The 14,129-nt window shown below is 35.4% G+C and overlaps 1 protein-coding gene across 1 annotated transcript; it reads left to right on the top strand.

Annotated features, from left to right (window-relative positions):
* Window positions 1-5,448: 5,448 nt before the first annotated feature.
* On the top strand, window positions 5,449-12,493 carry LOC110878534. Its single transcript, XM_022126852.2, has 15 exons — window positions 5,449-5,851; window positions 7,113-7,726; window positions 8,799-9,575; window positions 9,678-9,908; window positions 10,035-10,103; window positions 10,208-10,296; window positions 10,450-10,537; window positions 10,610-10,744; window positions 10,823-11,002; window positions 11,124-11,203; window positions 11,300-11,372; window positions 11,468-11,569; window positions 11,660-11,765; window positions 11,837-11,924; window positions 12,050-12,493. The coding sequence occupies exons 1-15, from the start codon at window positions 5,560-5,562 to the stop codon at window positions 12,213-12,215; spliced, it is 3,090 nt and encodes a 1,029-aa protein (XP_021982544.1). The 5' UTR covers window positions 5,449-5,559; the 3' UTR covers window positions 12,216-12,493.
* Window positions 12,494-14,129: the final 1,636 nt, after the last annotated feature.

Raw genomic sequence — 14,129 nt, 5'->3', positions numbered from 1 at the left:
AAACCAAACCTGAACAAACCAAAACAAAAATGAAGAACCCTAGGTTTTTTCACAAGCATTAGAAACAATAAGAACCCAACATACCCAGATAACCGATTTTCATCAAATCAAACACATTGAAATTTTAATGACCAATAAACACAGTATGTTTTTTCAAAGCAAAACAAACATGAATAACCCAAAATACCCAAATAACTGATTATCATCGAATCAAATACATTTAAATGAACAATAAAGACATTCTGTTTTTTCAAAGCAAAACAAACATTAACAACACTCTGTTTTTTCACAAGTAAAACAAACATGAAGAACCCAAAATACCCAAATACATGATTATCATCCAATCAAACCAAAACCAAAAATCAAAATGATGAACACATTCAAATAATCGAATCAAATAAAAAATACCCAAATAAGATATTCAAATAATTTAGTCAAACCAAAAATCAATATGAAGAACACATCAATCCGAACTGATCCGATGAGTTCTTTTTAAACAGTTCTCACACAACCAACCAAAATTATTCGAAATTTACCAAATATCTGTTTTCACATTTCAAGTATCAATCTTGATGTGTGCAAATAACTACAAAGTTGTTTATTCTCATTTGATTCAGAAATAAAAACACACAACTTTTATACTTTCAATAAAAAACAACATAGATCTGTACTCTAATCAACCAAATGATCACATGATATCTGAAAGTATAGAATCAAACAAAACTAAACCCATGTTTTCAAGATGTACCTGATGAAGATGATTATTAAGTTGATGAAGAAGATCTGTTAGCTGAAGATGAAGATTATATGTTCAGCGATGAAGATGTTGGTGTGTTCACCGATGAAAATGGTATACTTAGCGATGTCGATGAAGATGATGATATGTTCTCTGTTCGATGAAGGTGTTGGAAGTTGGGAGAGATTTTGTTGAGAAGTGTGATAAACTGATATGATATTCATATCTCATAAGGGTATATATTAAGGGGTTAAGGGTATAAAAGACTTTTCATATTTGTCAAAGTGGGAGTATTTTAGATGGTGGATCGGTGTAGTCATGTTGTGTTATGCTACATGTTTAAATTATGTAAAGTTTTATGTTTTTATTTATTGGAATTTATGTTTGATAACGATTTTAAAACTATTTTGACGATATCGATTAATTTTTTTTAAAAACAAATCATGAATATTTACTGGTTATGTATAAAAATAACACTTTTATAATCTATATATATATTTATTAGTTGAAAATTCAACTAAAAGAATAATATAATATAAGTTAAAAACAAACAATATAACATTTTGTATCAGGAAACTAAACATTTTTTAACTGAGATCTCATTAAGAATTAAAAGGTAATAAACTTTACACGAAAACTATGAATACACATAGAGACAAAGTTAGGAAACTGATTAAACGGAACAAATAAATTATTGTGTCGACGTAAATAAGATAGTCACGACTTTCAAAATTTTGTTTATGTATCTTTTAGTATTAACAACTAAATTTTCCTAACCCGGGATGTTCCCGGGTGATAGCCTTGTATGTATATATATATATATTTAGAGGCCAGTTAACGTACAAAATGGCTTAACGTACATTACGTACGCGATTGTTTTCCAACGTGCGATTTAAGTTTCAACCATGTGTTTGCGATTTAAATCACCCCCATGCGATTTGTATATGCCCCATGCGATTTTCCCAAATTTACACATACGTCTATTTTATATAACATGTGATTTCAAGTCGTGTACGTTCGTACGATAAGGCATATTGTATGTTACACTTTTTCTATATCTATGTGTGTGTGTGATAACCCGTAGTTGATCACTTAATATTTCTTGGGATAGATTTCTTGTCACCAGTTTTACATGCTTGTCAATACAGGCGGGTACCAGAAAGCTATGTCGATATGTGATCATGGTACTTACCATCTTTAATATAACGTCTTCCGGGTGTATGCCTACAACCCTGTGCATATTTTATATGGACATTCCTAATTGATGAGTCGGGACGTCCGAACTCGGTATCATTAACCCCCAATGTTTAATGTTATTCAAGCAAAACGGATTAATCGGGTTCTTACATTTATGAAAGCATTTGCCCATTTATATAATACCCGCTCCAAGTGGCTAATGTCATATCCCAAGTTTTCAAATAAAATAGGCTAATAGTATTTACTTTTGCTTAGCAAATAAACTATTAAATAAGTTCTTTAAAGCAAAACCGTAATTCAAGTTGTAAATTCCTAGGCACAATTTGGAGGGCTCTATAGTCCAGAATAAAATAGATTTATATATCCGTTAGAATGTTCACGAGTCATTTAGTAAGTTCTATGACTTGACTCGTTACTTTGAATATTGTTTGGTTTCGCTAGATTAAGCATTGACCAGATAGAATGTGGTTTATACCCTTCCGAGTGCGAAGCATCGTTGAATATGGGCTATTTAACCAAGCATTCTGATTTGGAGTGATTTTGAAAAGTTTAAACCTAATTCGGCTAATTTATATATTTTATATATTTAAACTAGTCGAGTGCGCAAATACGCCATCGGGTGGTCGAATAGGTCTATGACGAGTCCATTATGTCAAAACATATTTCAAAATATTGTATGATCACTCTTGAGGTCAAATTATATGCCTCTTAGGTTTAAAAACCGTTTCTACGCCAATAGGGCATTTTTGACCTTTTTAAAAGTATAAATAGTTGACTCGTCAAATAACCCTTCAAATGATATGACCAAAAGATATAACCTCATAGGGTTATTCCCTGTAATATTATGGTCACGTAACATGCCTTGATTTGGTTCTAAAATAGATCAAACGGGTCAAAATCGAAAGTCAAAGCAAAAGTCAAACTGCTTGACTTTCGACATAAGAACGAGTGCTAAACTGAGTATGACAAGTTGGGCATGTCAAAATAAGCTTTATAAGTTTATACAATCTGTTATGATATCAAAACAAGTGGTTTAGATAGTTAGAAATTCAATTATCGCAACACGCATATTTTCAAGCCTTGACTTTTATATATAACAAACTTGACTCATCATTTCGCCTACTTAATGTGATTATCGTTGGGTATGATCATAGGGGATTCATACCTTCATTATTACGATCATGTAGGAAAAGTTCGATTCGAACCTTGACTTGACCAAAATGGTCAGAATTAAAAGTCAAACGAAAGTCAAACTGTTTGACTTTCAGTTGAATGCTAGCTAAATAAACAAAATTGACCAAAGGATGATGACTTACTGGACTTGAAGACTACAAAGAACACTTGAGAGAGCAACTCCTAACTCCACAAAAGCTCCAAGAGAGTGTTTAAAGTGAATGTGATGGTGTGACTAAAATGAACACCATGATCACCTATTTATACTAAGTCAAGATCTCCTAACATGTGTCCTAAAGCTTTAGGATATGGATTAGTGGCAGATGAGGTGCTCCAAGGAGGGAGAGCGTGGCAAAATACACGGGATGTTACACTGACCGCCTCCCATCACTTCCTATAAGCACGCCAGAAAACACTTAGAGATACCAAAACCCTAACAAGAGTTATGTTTAAACAACACAAACGATTGCCTCCGTGAACCGCTACCGACAGTGTTGCCTGAGACGTTACTAAAACTAGTCACGACTCCTGTCAGAAAAAGAACTAAGACTTGGCTTCTTACCATCTTTACTGGAAACAAAGGGAACCACCAGAAAACACTTGAGCCCCAACCATCTATACCGGCTACCATATCATACCATCTATACCTCTGTCACAGCTGTCATCATGGTTCACGACGGAACCCTAGATTCATCGGAACTCGACACTACCACCTCTGAACCATCGAGTCTTTACGTGACAAACCTATAGTTGTCGAAGTCGGTTCTGCGGGTGGGAGGCGAGTGTGGTACACCGTTTGCCGGAGACTAGCCGTATCTTTCTTTCTCTCTTACTGCTCTCTATCTTTTACTCTGGTTTATCTTTCCGGTCTCTCTCTGACTATTTTGTTTCCAAGAAGAACAGATGGAAATGAGGGAGTGAACCTTGTGGAATAGGTAAGCCACGTATCTTTGAGGTACTGTTCACGAGGTTTTTTTTAACGGATAGTATAATGTAATTTTAAAATTGTTCTAAGACCACGTGTAGTGGTGGAACAAAATAATGCTCCCACCATGGGGCATTATTTGACACGTGTCATCCCAGTCAGCATGTGGCATTATTGTAAAAATGGTGTAGTGGGGCATTATTCCAATAATGCCCATATTATTTTTAATGCAAAAAAAAGTTTTAAATAAAGTTGTCAAAAATGACCATGTGGGTAGCTCAAAAGTGATTGGCCAAAAGTGACCATGTGGGTACCATTTTCAAAAGTTGTCAAACACTAGCTCAAAAATGATTGGCCAGTCAACCATCATTCAAACCAAATTAAGCGTTTTAAATAAAATGCCGGACAACAAATTTTTCCAAAAAAACGCCGGATAACGCCCGGTGTAGTGGGGGGAGGGGCGTTTTGGGGCTTTTTTTCAATTTTTTTTTAAAAACCACGCCCCACTACGGGTGGTCTAAAATGACTAAATTTTAATTAATTTAGAGTAAACTGCCAAAATAGTCTCTGAGGTTTGGTCACGTTAGTCCAAAACTCAAACCTTTTGAATCTGGTTTCCTTCGGTTTTAATTTTTTCTCCATTTTCAACCAAAATTAAAATCTGGTCAGAATTTTCAACTAACATCTAGCCTTTTGTCTTTTACCCCTATTTTAATGAAGGGCAAAATGGACTTTTAACGTTTTATTATAACAAATTAAAAAAATCTGACAATTTTGCCCTTTATTAAAAGGGAGAAAAAAGACAAAAAAACTGGATGTTAACTGAAAAATCTTATCAGCTTTTGATTTTGAATGAAAATGACAATAAAATTGAAACGACATGGACCCAAATTCAAAAGGTTTGAGTTTAGATTAAAAGAGTAAAAATGACCAAATCACAGGGACCATTTTAACAGTTTACTCTTGAATTTCCATTATTTGTAAAACAAGAAACAAAAAAAAAAAAAAAAGTAAAAAATTAGTGATTTAAGGAAACACAAGGCTGTTCATAAAGCTCGCGACTCGTAGCTCGGCTCGTAGCTCGCTCGAAAGAAGCTCGAGAAAAACTAGCTAAAAAAACTCAATTTGAGATGACGTGAACCAAGCTGGCTCATTTTGTAACCAAGCCTAGCTCGAGCTAAGCTCGGCTTGTTGCCTCGTTCTTAGGCTCGTTTAACTCTGACGTAAAGCTCAAGCCAAGTTTAACCGCCTAAATTAATTTCGAGCTTGAGCTCGACCCCACCCTGGCTCGACTCGGCTCGACTCGTTTACAGCCATACATACATGTGGTCAGTGTTACGATCTGTGATAGTCAACGAGGATGAATGATGCCCATTCAAGTTTTAGTAGATCTGAAGCTTTGTAAAGAAATTTCATATTTTTTAAAAATGACATTTTCCCGCACAAAAGAAATTTGAACACTCCACATACGCACTCAACAACCCTAGCTATCCAATCTTCTTAATTATTTCCCCACCGGAGAAGACAAATGACGTCACCGGTGGCCGCAGAAGACCACTCCAACACCAAAACCGACGAAGCAACAACGGCCTTTCATAGAAAACGATCCCGGCGCGTCAGCTTTGCTGAGAACACTTTCGTTCACATATTTAACCGTGACGAAGACCTCGAAACCCCCAAGCTTCCCGATCCCCCTACCTCACCATCACACAATAATAATGATGATGATGATGAGGAGGAGGATGAGTTCGAACCGATTATTCGGGTGGTTGCGTCTCCATCCTCCGCTGGAAGCTCCATTTCTGCTACCTCCAATGATGGCAAGTGTTTCTGATAATTTTAATTAATAATATTTTCATTTGATTGCTTAAATTATGGTGAATTTGTCACTTTCACAGTTTTGTTAGTTGTTTGAATTATTTATGGTAAATTGGGCTTTTTAGGAGATTCAAAGGTTCCCACTGAAAAGAAAACTTTTTATGATTTTTCTAAACCTTAAAGATTGTTATAGGTTGCAACTAGACATATTAGCGCAGAGTAGACCATAATTGTCAAAGGAAATGAGGGGCTGAGGGCTTTTATAAGCGAGACGCATAGGATAAAAATACAATTTTTAGAGGTTTTAGACATGTTTTAGGTTTGTCTAGGGCTGGTATAATTGTTTTAGACCTGTTCAGACGATTTCTGGCCGGAAAGCGGGGCTTTTGAAGCGTAGCAAGAAGGCTGCGCTCGTCCTGAAAACTATGCCTACGTGTGTGCCTTGACAACAGAGGGTTAGACTTGTCGTGACTATTGCGGTAAAGTTTTTTCAAACTTTCTCACTGTTCTATGTTTATGAACAATAATATTTTTATGAGACTTAGCATGATGTATTCTTCACCTATGGAATACATACAGTGATCCTTTTTTTTTGTTTAGGTTCTGGGAATATAGCTTATTTAAGAGAAGTTGCTAACTGAATATCACTATCTCAGTTATCTGACTTACTTGATGCATCCTCTTCTGATAGTCTGATAACATGTCTTATTGTGTTACACACAGGATAGGTTAGTAGACTTTGTTTTGTAGGATTTGTATAATATTAACTTCATAGTTGTCAATAGTGAGCGTAGCGATCGCTATAATAGCATGCTATGTAGCGTATAGGTCAAGGCTCGCTATTAGGGGTGTAGTGATAGATAGCGACAAATTTTTTTGTTTTCTTTAAATATAGCTATAAAATAGCTGGTTTTTTAGGTTTTTGTTAAAAACACATGTACAATAGCATATATACCAGGGTATTTTGATATAATATATATATAATTTTAATTTTTTTTTCTAGTGTATCGCTATTTATAAAATAGCCGCCCGCTATTTATCGCTATTCACTACGTAGCATATAGGTACCTTATCGCTATTTGTCGCTATTCGCCATTAACAACTATGATTAACTCAAAGTAACATGTTCATAACCAATTTTTGGATAGTATCACCACACAAGAAGTAAATTAGATGCTTCTATGTCTATGATTTCCACTTCACAATTTTAAGGTTCTGACAACTGTTTTTCTTTTTTCATATTAAATTAATTACCTACTGCAGAAGATAATTTTTTTGGTCCTGTATCAACAAATTTTATTAGACGAGATTTACTAGACTCTGCTGGTTCAGATGAAAACCACGATCAAACCATGGACTCAACTGCATTTTCAATGCATTACCATAGCCTTGCCAGATCAGATTCAGGTGACATGAAAACTTCCACACGGGTTCACCTTTTCGAGGAGAAAACCCCTACTCTAAGTTCCGTTCCTTCCGATAATACAAGAAACTCCATGCAACTGACACTAGTGAACAAGCCGGATTTCCACCCCAATATCTCTACTTCTAATACAAGCGCAGGTTCTCCATCGAATGACATGAGTCTTGTTGGACACTATCATGATAAGTATGACTATGGGAACTTATTGCCTGTTATGGACCCGCTCATGACAGAGGACAATAACGATATGCATGTGGTCTCCAATATTTCGGTGCTAAAGTCACCGATAAAAGATGGAAAGCAAAATGAGAACGGGTCTGATTTTATGGATTTTAGTTATAATCAAGATAATGAAAGGTCAGGATTTATCAGTCATGAGGAGCATAACGAAGTTGTTTCTGATAAACGTGATGAGATGGCTTCCAAACCACTAACCCCTAATCAGTCTATCAGGGTAAGGATCCACTACCAAAATCAAATTTTTATTGCTGTTCTTATTGCTATAGTTTGTTTGTTTTGATTGTAGCGTTGTCATTTCTTGCTTTATGCAGCAGTCACAGTCTCTCTTTACATCCACCCACATTAATGAATATGCATATTGAAGTGATCTGTTCTTGATACTTGTGTTTCTGCCAGATGTCTGAGCCCCATGGTTTAATACTAGAGGTGGCAAATTTGAACGGGTCAATTCGGGTTATATTTTATGTGTAATGGACTAATGGGTCAAATAAAAAGTAATGTTTAAGGGAAACATGTCAAATGGGTCAAAAGTCACCTTATTTTTTTAAACATACAAAATCCTGAATCAGATTATAAAAACTGGATATTTGTTCAATAGTTTATTTTTTTAATCATATTTGATACACTTACTATTTACAAAAGGCTTTAAGATTTTGGACAAATGTGTTTCTTGTCAAAGTGTCAAATAATCATCCGTTTTGGCTTGTTACTCCACCCGCCAGACCTGCCTGTTTTTTTCACATAGTGGCATCTTGGGGGTGGGATAAGGCTTAGGTACCATTAGGTCCTGTGTTCGGTTCCCACAAGGGTTTTTTTTCCCAGATTTATTGGGTTTCCTCCTGAATTGGTGTATAGGCATTATAGCCTAGTGGAGATGGATATGATCGGGTGGCTTCATTGGTGGCACGATGATACTCTCGTGGTCCGTCAGTGATCCAAAATTTGCCGTTCAAAAAAAAAAAAAAATCAGCACTTGTTTTTTTATATATATTAACCTTTTCTTTTTAGATATGGGTATGTAATTACAATGCATAATTTGACCTTTGAGGAATGATTCACATTATGAGAAACTTGCATATGTATATGTCTAGCTGGTTGCATTAAACCATTTAATGTATGTTTTCTTTTTCTATTGAATGTGCATTGTTTGAATCTATGAGTAACATATTATGTAGTATATCGCCATCCATTGGAATGCATATCTAGAAAAAACTGTATTCTTGTTTAGCTACTTGATTTTCCTTAATTTACTATGTTTATTTCACCTTCTTACTTTTGATTTACAGGGCGCTCTTACTGTTAAAACAAACGATCCCGTCAAAGATGCATATGGAATCATCTCCAGCACGGAATTCTTGGCAACTAATCAAGGCACTCCTTCAAATCATATTAATATGGCTCATCATATAAATGATGTAACAGAAAAGGAAAAAAAATCTCCTTTAGTAGGTTCAATAACCTATTTAACAAACACGCCAAATCACAAGCTTTCAAATGGCGTTGGCTTATTTAAATCTCCAGGAACCGTGACTCCTTCAAATAATCAAACAAGTGTTACTCGAAGAGCTAGTGTTTCATCTTTACAAAAAAGCATCTCTAAACTTAGACTTCTAGAAGCCTCTCCCTTTTCGGCTGTGTTGAATGCTAAACTTGAAGATTCAAACTCTAGATCGTTAATTGGTCTCTCTAAGATGACTCCTTTCGGTAATCTGTTAGAGAAAGATGATGCAACTACAAACCCTGAGGATAATAAGACCGTAAATCATGAGGAAAGTTTGCCTGAAGTTGCATCACAATTGGTTTTATCGTCTGAAGACGCATGCTCTGGAGAACACATGCAGCAAAATCTTTTAAAGGCTGCAGATATAGAAGAAATGATGTGTGACAGGAAAGGTTTTATGTATGATGTTCACAATAATTCAGAAACAAGGGGGGAGTTAACAAACTTATCAAAAGATATACAACATGATAACATTCAATCAGTTATAAGAGAAAGTGATGTCTCTATGGAACAAACAAACGATTCTCTTGTATCAAATGGCGATGAAAAATCTTGTCATAAGGTCGGGTACTCTTCCTTTATTTTTTATTTTATTTTTCCTTTTTTTACAAGTTTAGTATATTTACTAAAGATTATTTCACTCTTGTGTTACAATTTTTTTCAGAATGTGGAAGATCAGTTTGGTACAAGTCCCTGCGTATTGAACGACAACGCTGATTCTTTACATGCAGAAAATGTACAGTCTGACGTAAGCTCAGCTGAGCGTAAAAGAAAAGCTGAACACGAGACTGTCGTAAAAACTGCTAAAGTCAAACTGGGTTCAAATTCTCATCTTGAACTCCCAAGTGACAGTGAAATGTCAACTATCGGTCCTAATTTGGAACATTTGGCTAAGGTTTGGTTGTCACTTGCTAATTTGTGTTGTTATTGTATGGCTTTCAGTGGATGCAAAACTCCACTTTGAGCAAGTATTGTTACTTTTGATCGTATATTAGTGTTAATCAGACACTCTATTTTGCAGATTCATACAAAATTCTTTAGAGAGACAAATCTTCTTTCACATTCAGTTGATAAGATGAATTTGCATGCGGTATATCTCTTTATTTTCAATACCTTTTACCACTATTGACTAGTAAAATAAATTAATTTCTCTTTCGATTTCAACTATATTTGTGCTGGTTGCTGTCTTTGCAGATTGATCGTATGGTTGATATTCTCGGGCCGCTACAGAGATCAAAGACATATCAACTTCTTTCTAGTGACATGCATTCTAAAGATAAAAGGTAATATGTATTGAGGTCATTTATAATTTATACATACCATCGTAGTTTTCAGTAGTAATATTCAAGATAAAATGAAATTTATATTATATCAATTCTTAGATTGGTTCATTATATGTGTGTTGAACTCCAATGTTTTTTACTAAAAAATTGCAGAGCAGCAGAAACACGATTAATATTGTGCAAATTTGTGCACGAGCAAGCAAAGTTGCAGCTAATGCATGTGAAACGAGAGAGGTTACTGGTATTGAATGCCACCGTACATCTTTTTTAACAAAATTTCTTTCTTTATCTTCTCATTTTTCTTTATTTGTAGAAAAATATGCATTCACTCGCCTCGGCAATTCAAGAGTCTGAAACATTAAAGTTGAACCATTCTCTACGAGATTCACAACATGTTCAAAGTATTAATCATCGGCCCTTATCAGACAATAATATGGACATTCAAGAGGTATTGAACCAACTTTATAATGTGAACTGCTAATCATAAAAAGACTAGTTGGGTTTATATCCTTATTGATTTTTACAGTGCCAAGTAGACAATGACACGTTGACTTCAATGAGGCAAGCAGAAGAGGAAATCGATAAAAAAATTTCCAACTTAATGTGTAAGATGAAAGGAGAACCCAATACTGCTGACACTATTGCATTTGCTAATAACCATTTGGTGAAAAAAGCACATTGTCAGATCATACGAAAGGAAATGCAGGTTCTGTATTTACTTGACTAGTTGACTTACAAACTTACAATCATCAAGTTAGAACGTGATATTAAAATACGGTATTTATGTTATTAACGATAAATTTTTATGCTACTTATTGTTCCTCCAGCTTTGGGTTCTAGACGATCTGAAGAATAGCAAAGATCATCATGATGTTGTTCTTAACTACCTTGGCCTATTGTCTCAAAGGTACCCCTTTCGAGGACCCGATTATTTTTTTTAACCATGACATCATCGGAACCTTTATTTTTAACACTGTTAAATTTCCTTTGTTGCTAATAACAGGCTGACGGTTACTTCCGGTGTACTCGCATGCAGTTCCATTTCTCATACATTAAATCAAAGGAATATACAAAAGGTGAAATGTTACATATTTGATTTGATGATTTCCCGTATGCTTTGATTTGTTAAGTCTTTATATTTATTTTTACTAACAGCCTTGTTGCATTATAGAATTTTAAAGATATGGATGCTTCAACTGCGTTCGGGTTTGTCTTTGATGCTGGCTTTTTACAGAAGCATGTCGGTGCTACAAGCTTGGCGCAAGCAACACAAGTAAATGTCTTAACTAGAATATGCAACACATGCTAACCTCGTACAATTCAAAGTTAAATATATGTATTTTATTAATTTTTTTTTTGATAGATGACGACTTCTCGTTTGGGCAATTTGGTGGATGTGATGGAGGAGATACAACTTGCAAGTATAGAGCTAAAGAATCTGATTCATGCAAAATTTCACACATCCTTAGGTAAAGAGTCATATGATCTTAATTCATTGATTAAGAGCGAGATTAAACTTTATTGATTTGTTGACTTGCAGATGAACGCCTTGATCTGGAGCTCTATTTCTTTGATTCAAACAGCCGAAAAAAGGCAACAGTAACTCTAAACACTTCATGTCTTAAAAGGTGCCTTACATTTCATATACATATATATAATTATTTGAAAGTTAGGTATCATTTATGTTTTTATAAACTATGTATGTCTTAAAAGGTGCCTTACTTATTCATGCTTTTTGTTGAAATTTAAACAGGGGTATCTACCCATCGGAGATTGCTGTATGCCAGATTGATTCATCTCATGAAAAACTCTCAGCTGAGATTGCCGGAGCAGTTCAAGATCTCAAAGTGGGATTTTTTAGGATTTTACGGTTATGTAGGCGCATATCGCAGTTAGTTAGCGTTCAAGGTAAAAGCTAGACAGTAGCATGAGAAATGTTAAACATGTAATGAAGAAAAATATATACTAAAAATCATTGGCAAACACTTTTTGAGTGTATAAAATATAAAGAAATGTATGAATAGCAGCTAAAGAATCGTTGCACCCAATCGATGGACAATCAGAAAATCGCTCGTACAAGCGGGTTTCGGTTTCTTGTTTTTCAAGAAAGGTTAGTTCATTGAAATTTCGTCTTGAAGTGTAGACAAATTTGGCGTGCTTAACAGTATGTTGGATACAGTTAATTCTACCAACACTAGAGGTGGTAAAATGAGCATATTTGATGGCTTGGGTTGGACCTAAAACATTTGTAATAATAGTTAGTAATTTTGTGTATTAAATTTGACTACAAAGGTCATTTTATTACAATATTAATCTATGTTTTGCTAATTTGGGATTTACTAGGTATGGTTGTTATTATTAATCTTAGACTATGGGGTGTGAGGCGTTGGTTGGGGCGGCGGAATGCCAAAAACGCTGGCTAGATCACACCCGGCTAGCGTTGGCCATGGCGTTGCCACGCTAGCATGGGGTTTGAGCCTGGCGTGGGGCAGGGGGCTGGGGTGACATGGCTGGCTTTGATTGGCTAGTATTGATGACCATTGGTTAGTCGTTGGCCAACGGCTATTTAAAAAATGTTTTAATTATTTTCTATACAAACCAAACATTTTTTACCATCGAAAAATTAAAAAATATATAAACTGGATTCTTCAAGTTCAAGCGATTTGTATGATAAATTTGTTTTGTCATCCTTATCCGACGACGGGAGGGAATTAATATTGTCAGCAGTGTCGATGGTGGTGAAAGCTATTATTGAAGATGCAGATGAAGGGACTTCCCAACCCCAACCCAAACGGAGGAAGTATTGTCCGTGAACGCGAAACCGCAAACGATTTGCTGGTAAGTGATTATTTCTCACCTGAACCAACGCATGATGAAAGAATGTTTAGGCGTCGTTTCGTATGAATAAAAAATAATATTTAAGAATATCAAAGGATTTAGAGGATAATTATGTTTTTTTTTTCGACAAAGACCCGATGCGCGTGGTAATTTAGGATTTACCACATGGCAGAAGGTTACAGCTGCCCTAAGACAATTGGCTTACGACAATAGTTCCGACATAAGGGACGACTATTTAAAAATGTCAGAACGAGTTGCTATGGAAAGTCTTCACAATTTTTGTGCGTTTATCATTGAACTATATATGAAAAGATACTTAAGAAAACCAACGTTTAGTGATATGCAACAAATTTTGAAACATCACGCTGAATATCATGTTCTTCTCGGGATGATCGGTAGTTTAGATTGTATGAAATGGGAGTGTGAACTTTGTCTAACTGCATGGCATGGCTCTCACACAAGTGGATATCATGGAATGCCGGCTATGTGCTTGAAGTGGTTGCATCACAAGATCTTTGGATCTAGCATGCATTCTTTGGTATGCCCGGTTGACATAACGATATAAACATTATACATCACTCGCCCTTATTCAATGATCTAATAAATGGTACTGGATCGAAAGGACATTTATTGTAAATGTGGTTGAATACAAGTATGGGTACTTTCTTGTTGATGGAATTTACCCTGAGTATGTTGTTTTTGTGAAATCATTTTCAAGAGATGGAACCCTAGATCCTAAAGGAATAAAGTTTAACAATGTTCAGATGGCGGCATGCAAAGACATTGAGCGAGCATTTGGTGTTTTGCAGAAAAGGTGACGCATTTTGAGCATGCTTTGTCGATTGTATGAAAAAGATCAAATAAAAAACGTGATGTACGCGTGCATCATTTTACACAACATGATTTTAGAGGACGATGGCGTGCAATCGTTGAATATTATGGCGAGGAGCCCGAATCAAATAACGAAGACATTAGTGACGAAGAGAACGCAAAAC

This window comes from Helianthus annuus, chromosome 3, assembly GCF_002127325.2.
Source record: "Helianthus annuus cultivar XRQ/B chromosome 3, HanXRQr2.0-SUNRISE, whole genome shotgun sequence".
Classification (NCBI taxonomy): domain Eukaryota; kingdom Viridiplantae; phylum Streptophyta; class Magnoliopsida; order Asterales; family Asteraceae; genus Helianthus; species Helianthus annuus.
Note: the sequence above shows the minus strand (reverse complement) of the source record. Positions and strands in the feature narration are given on the sequence as shown.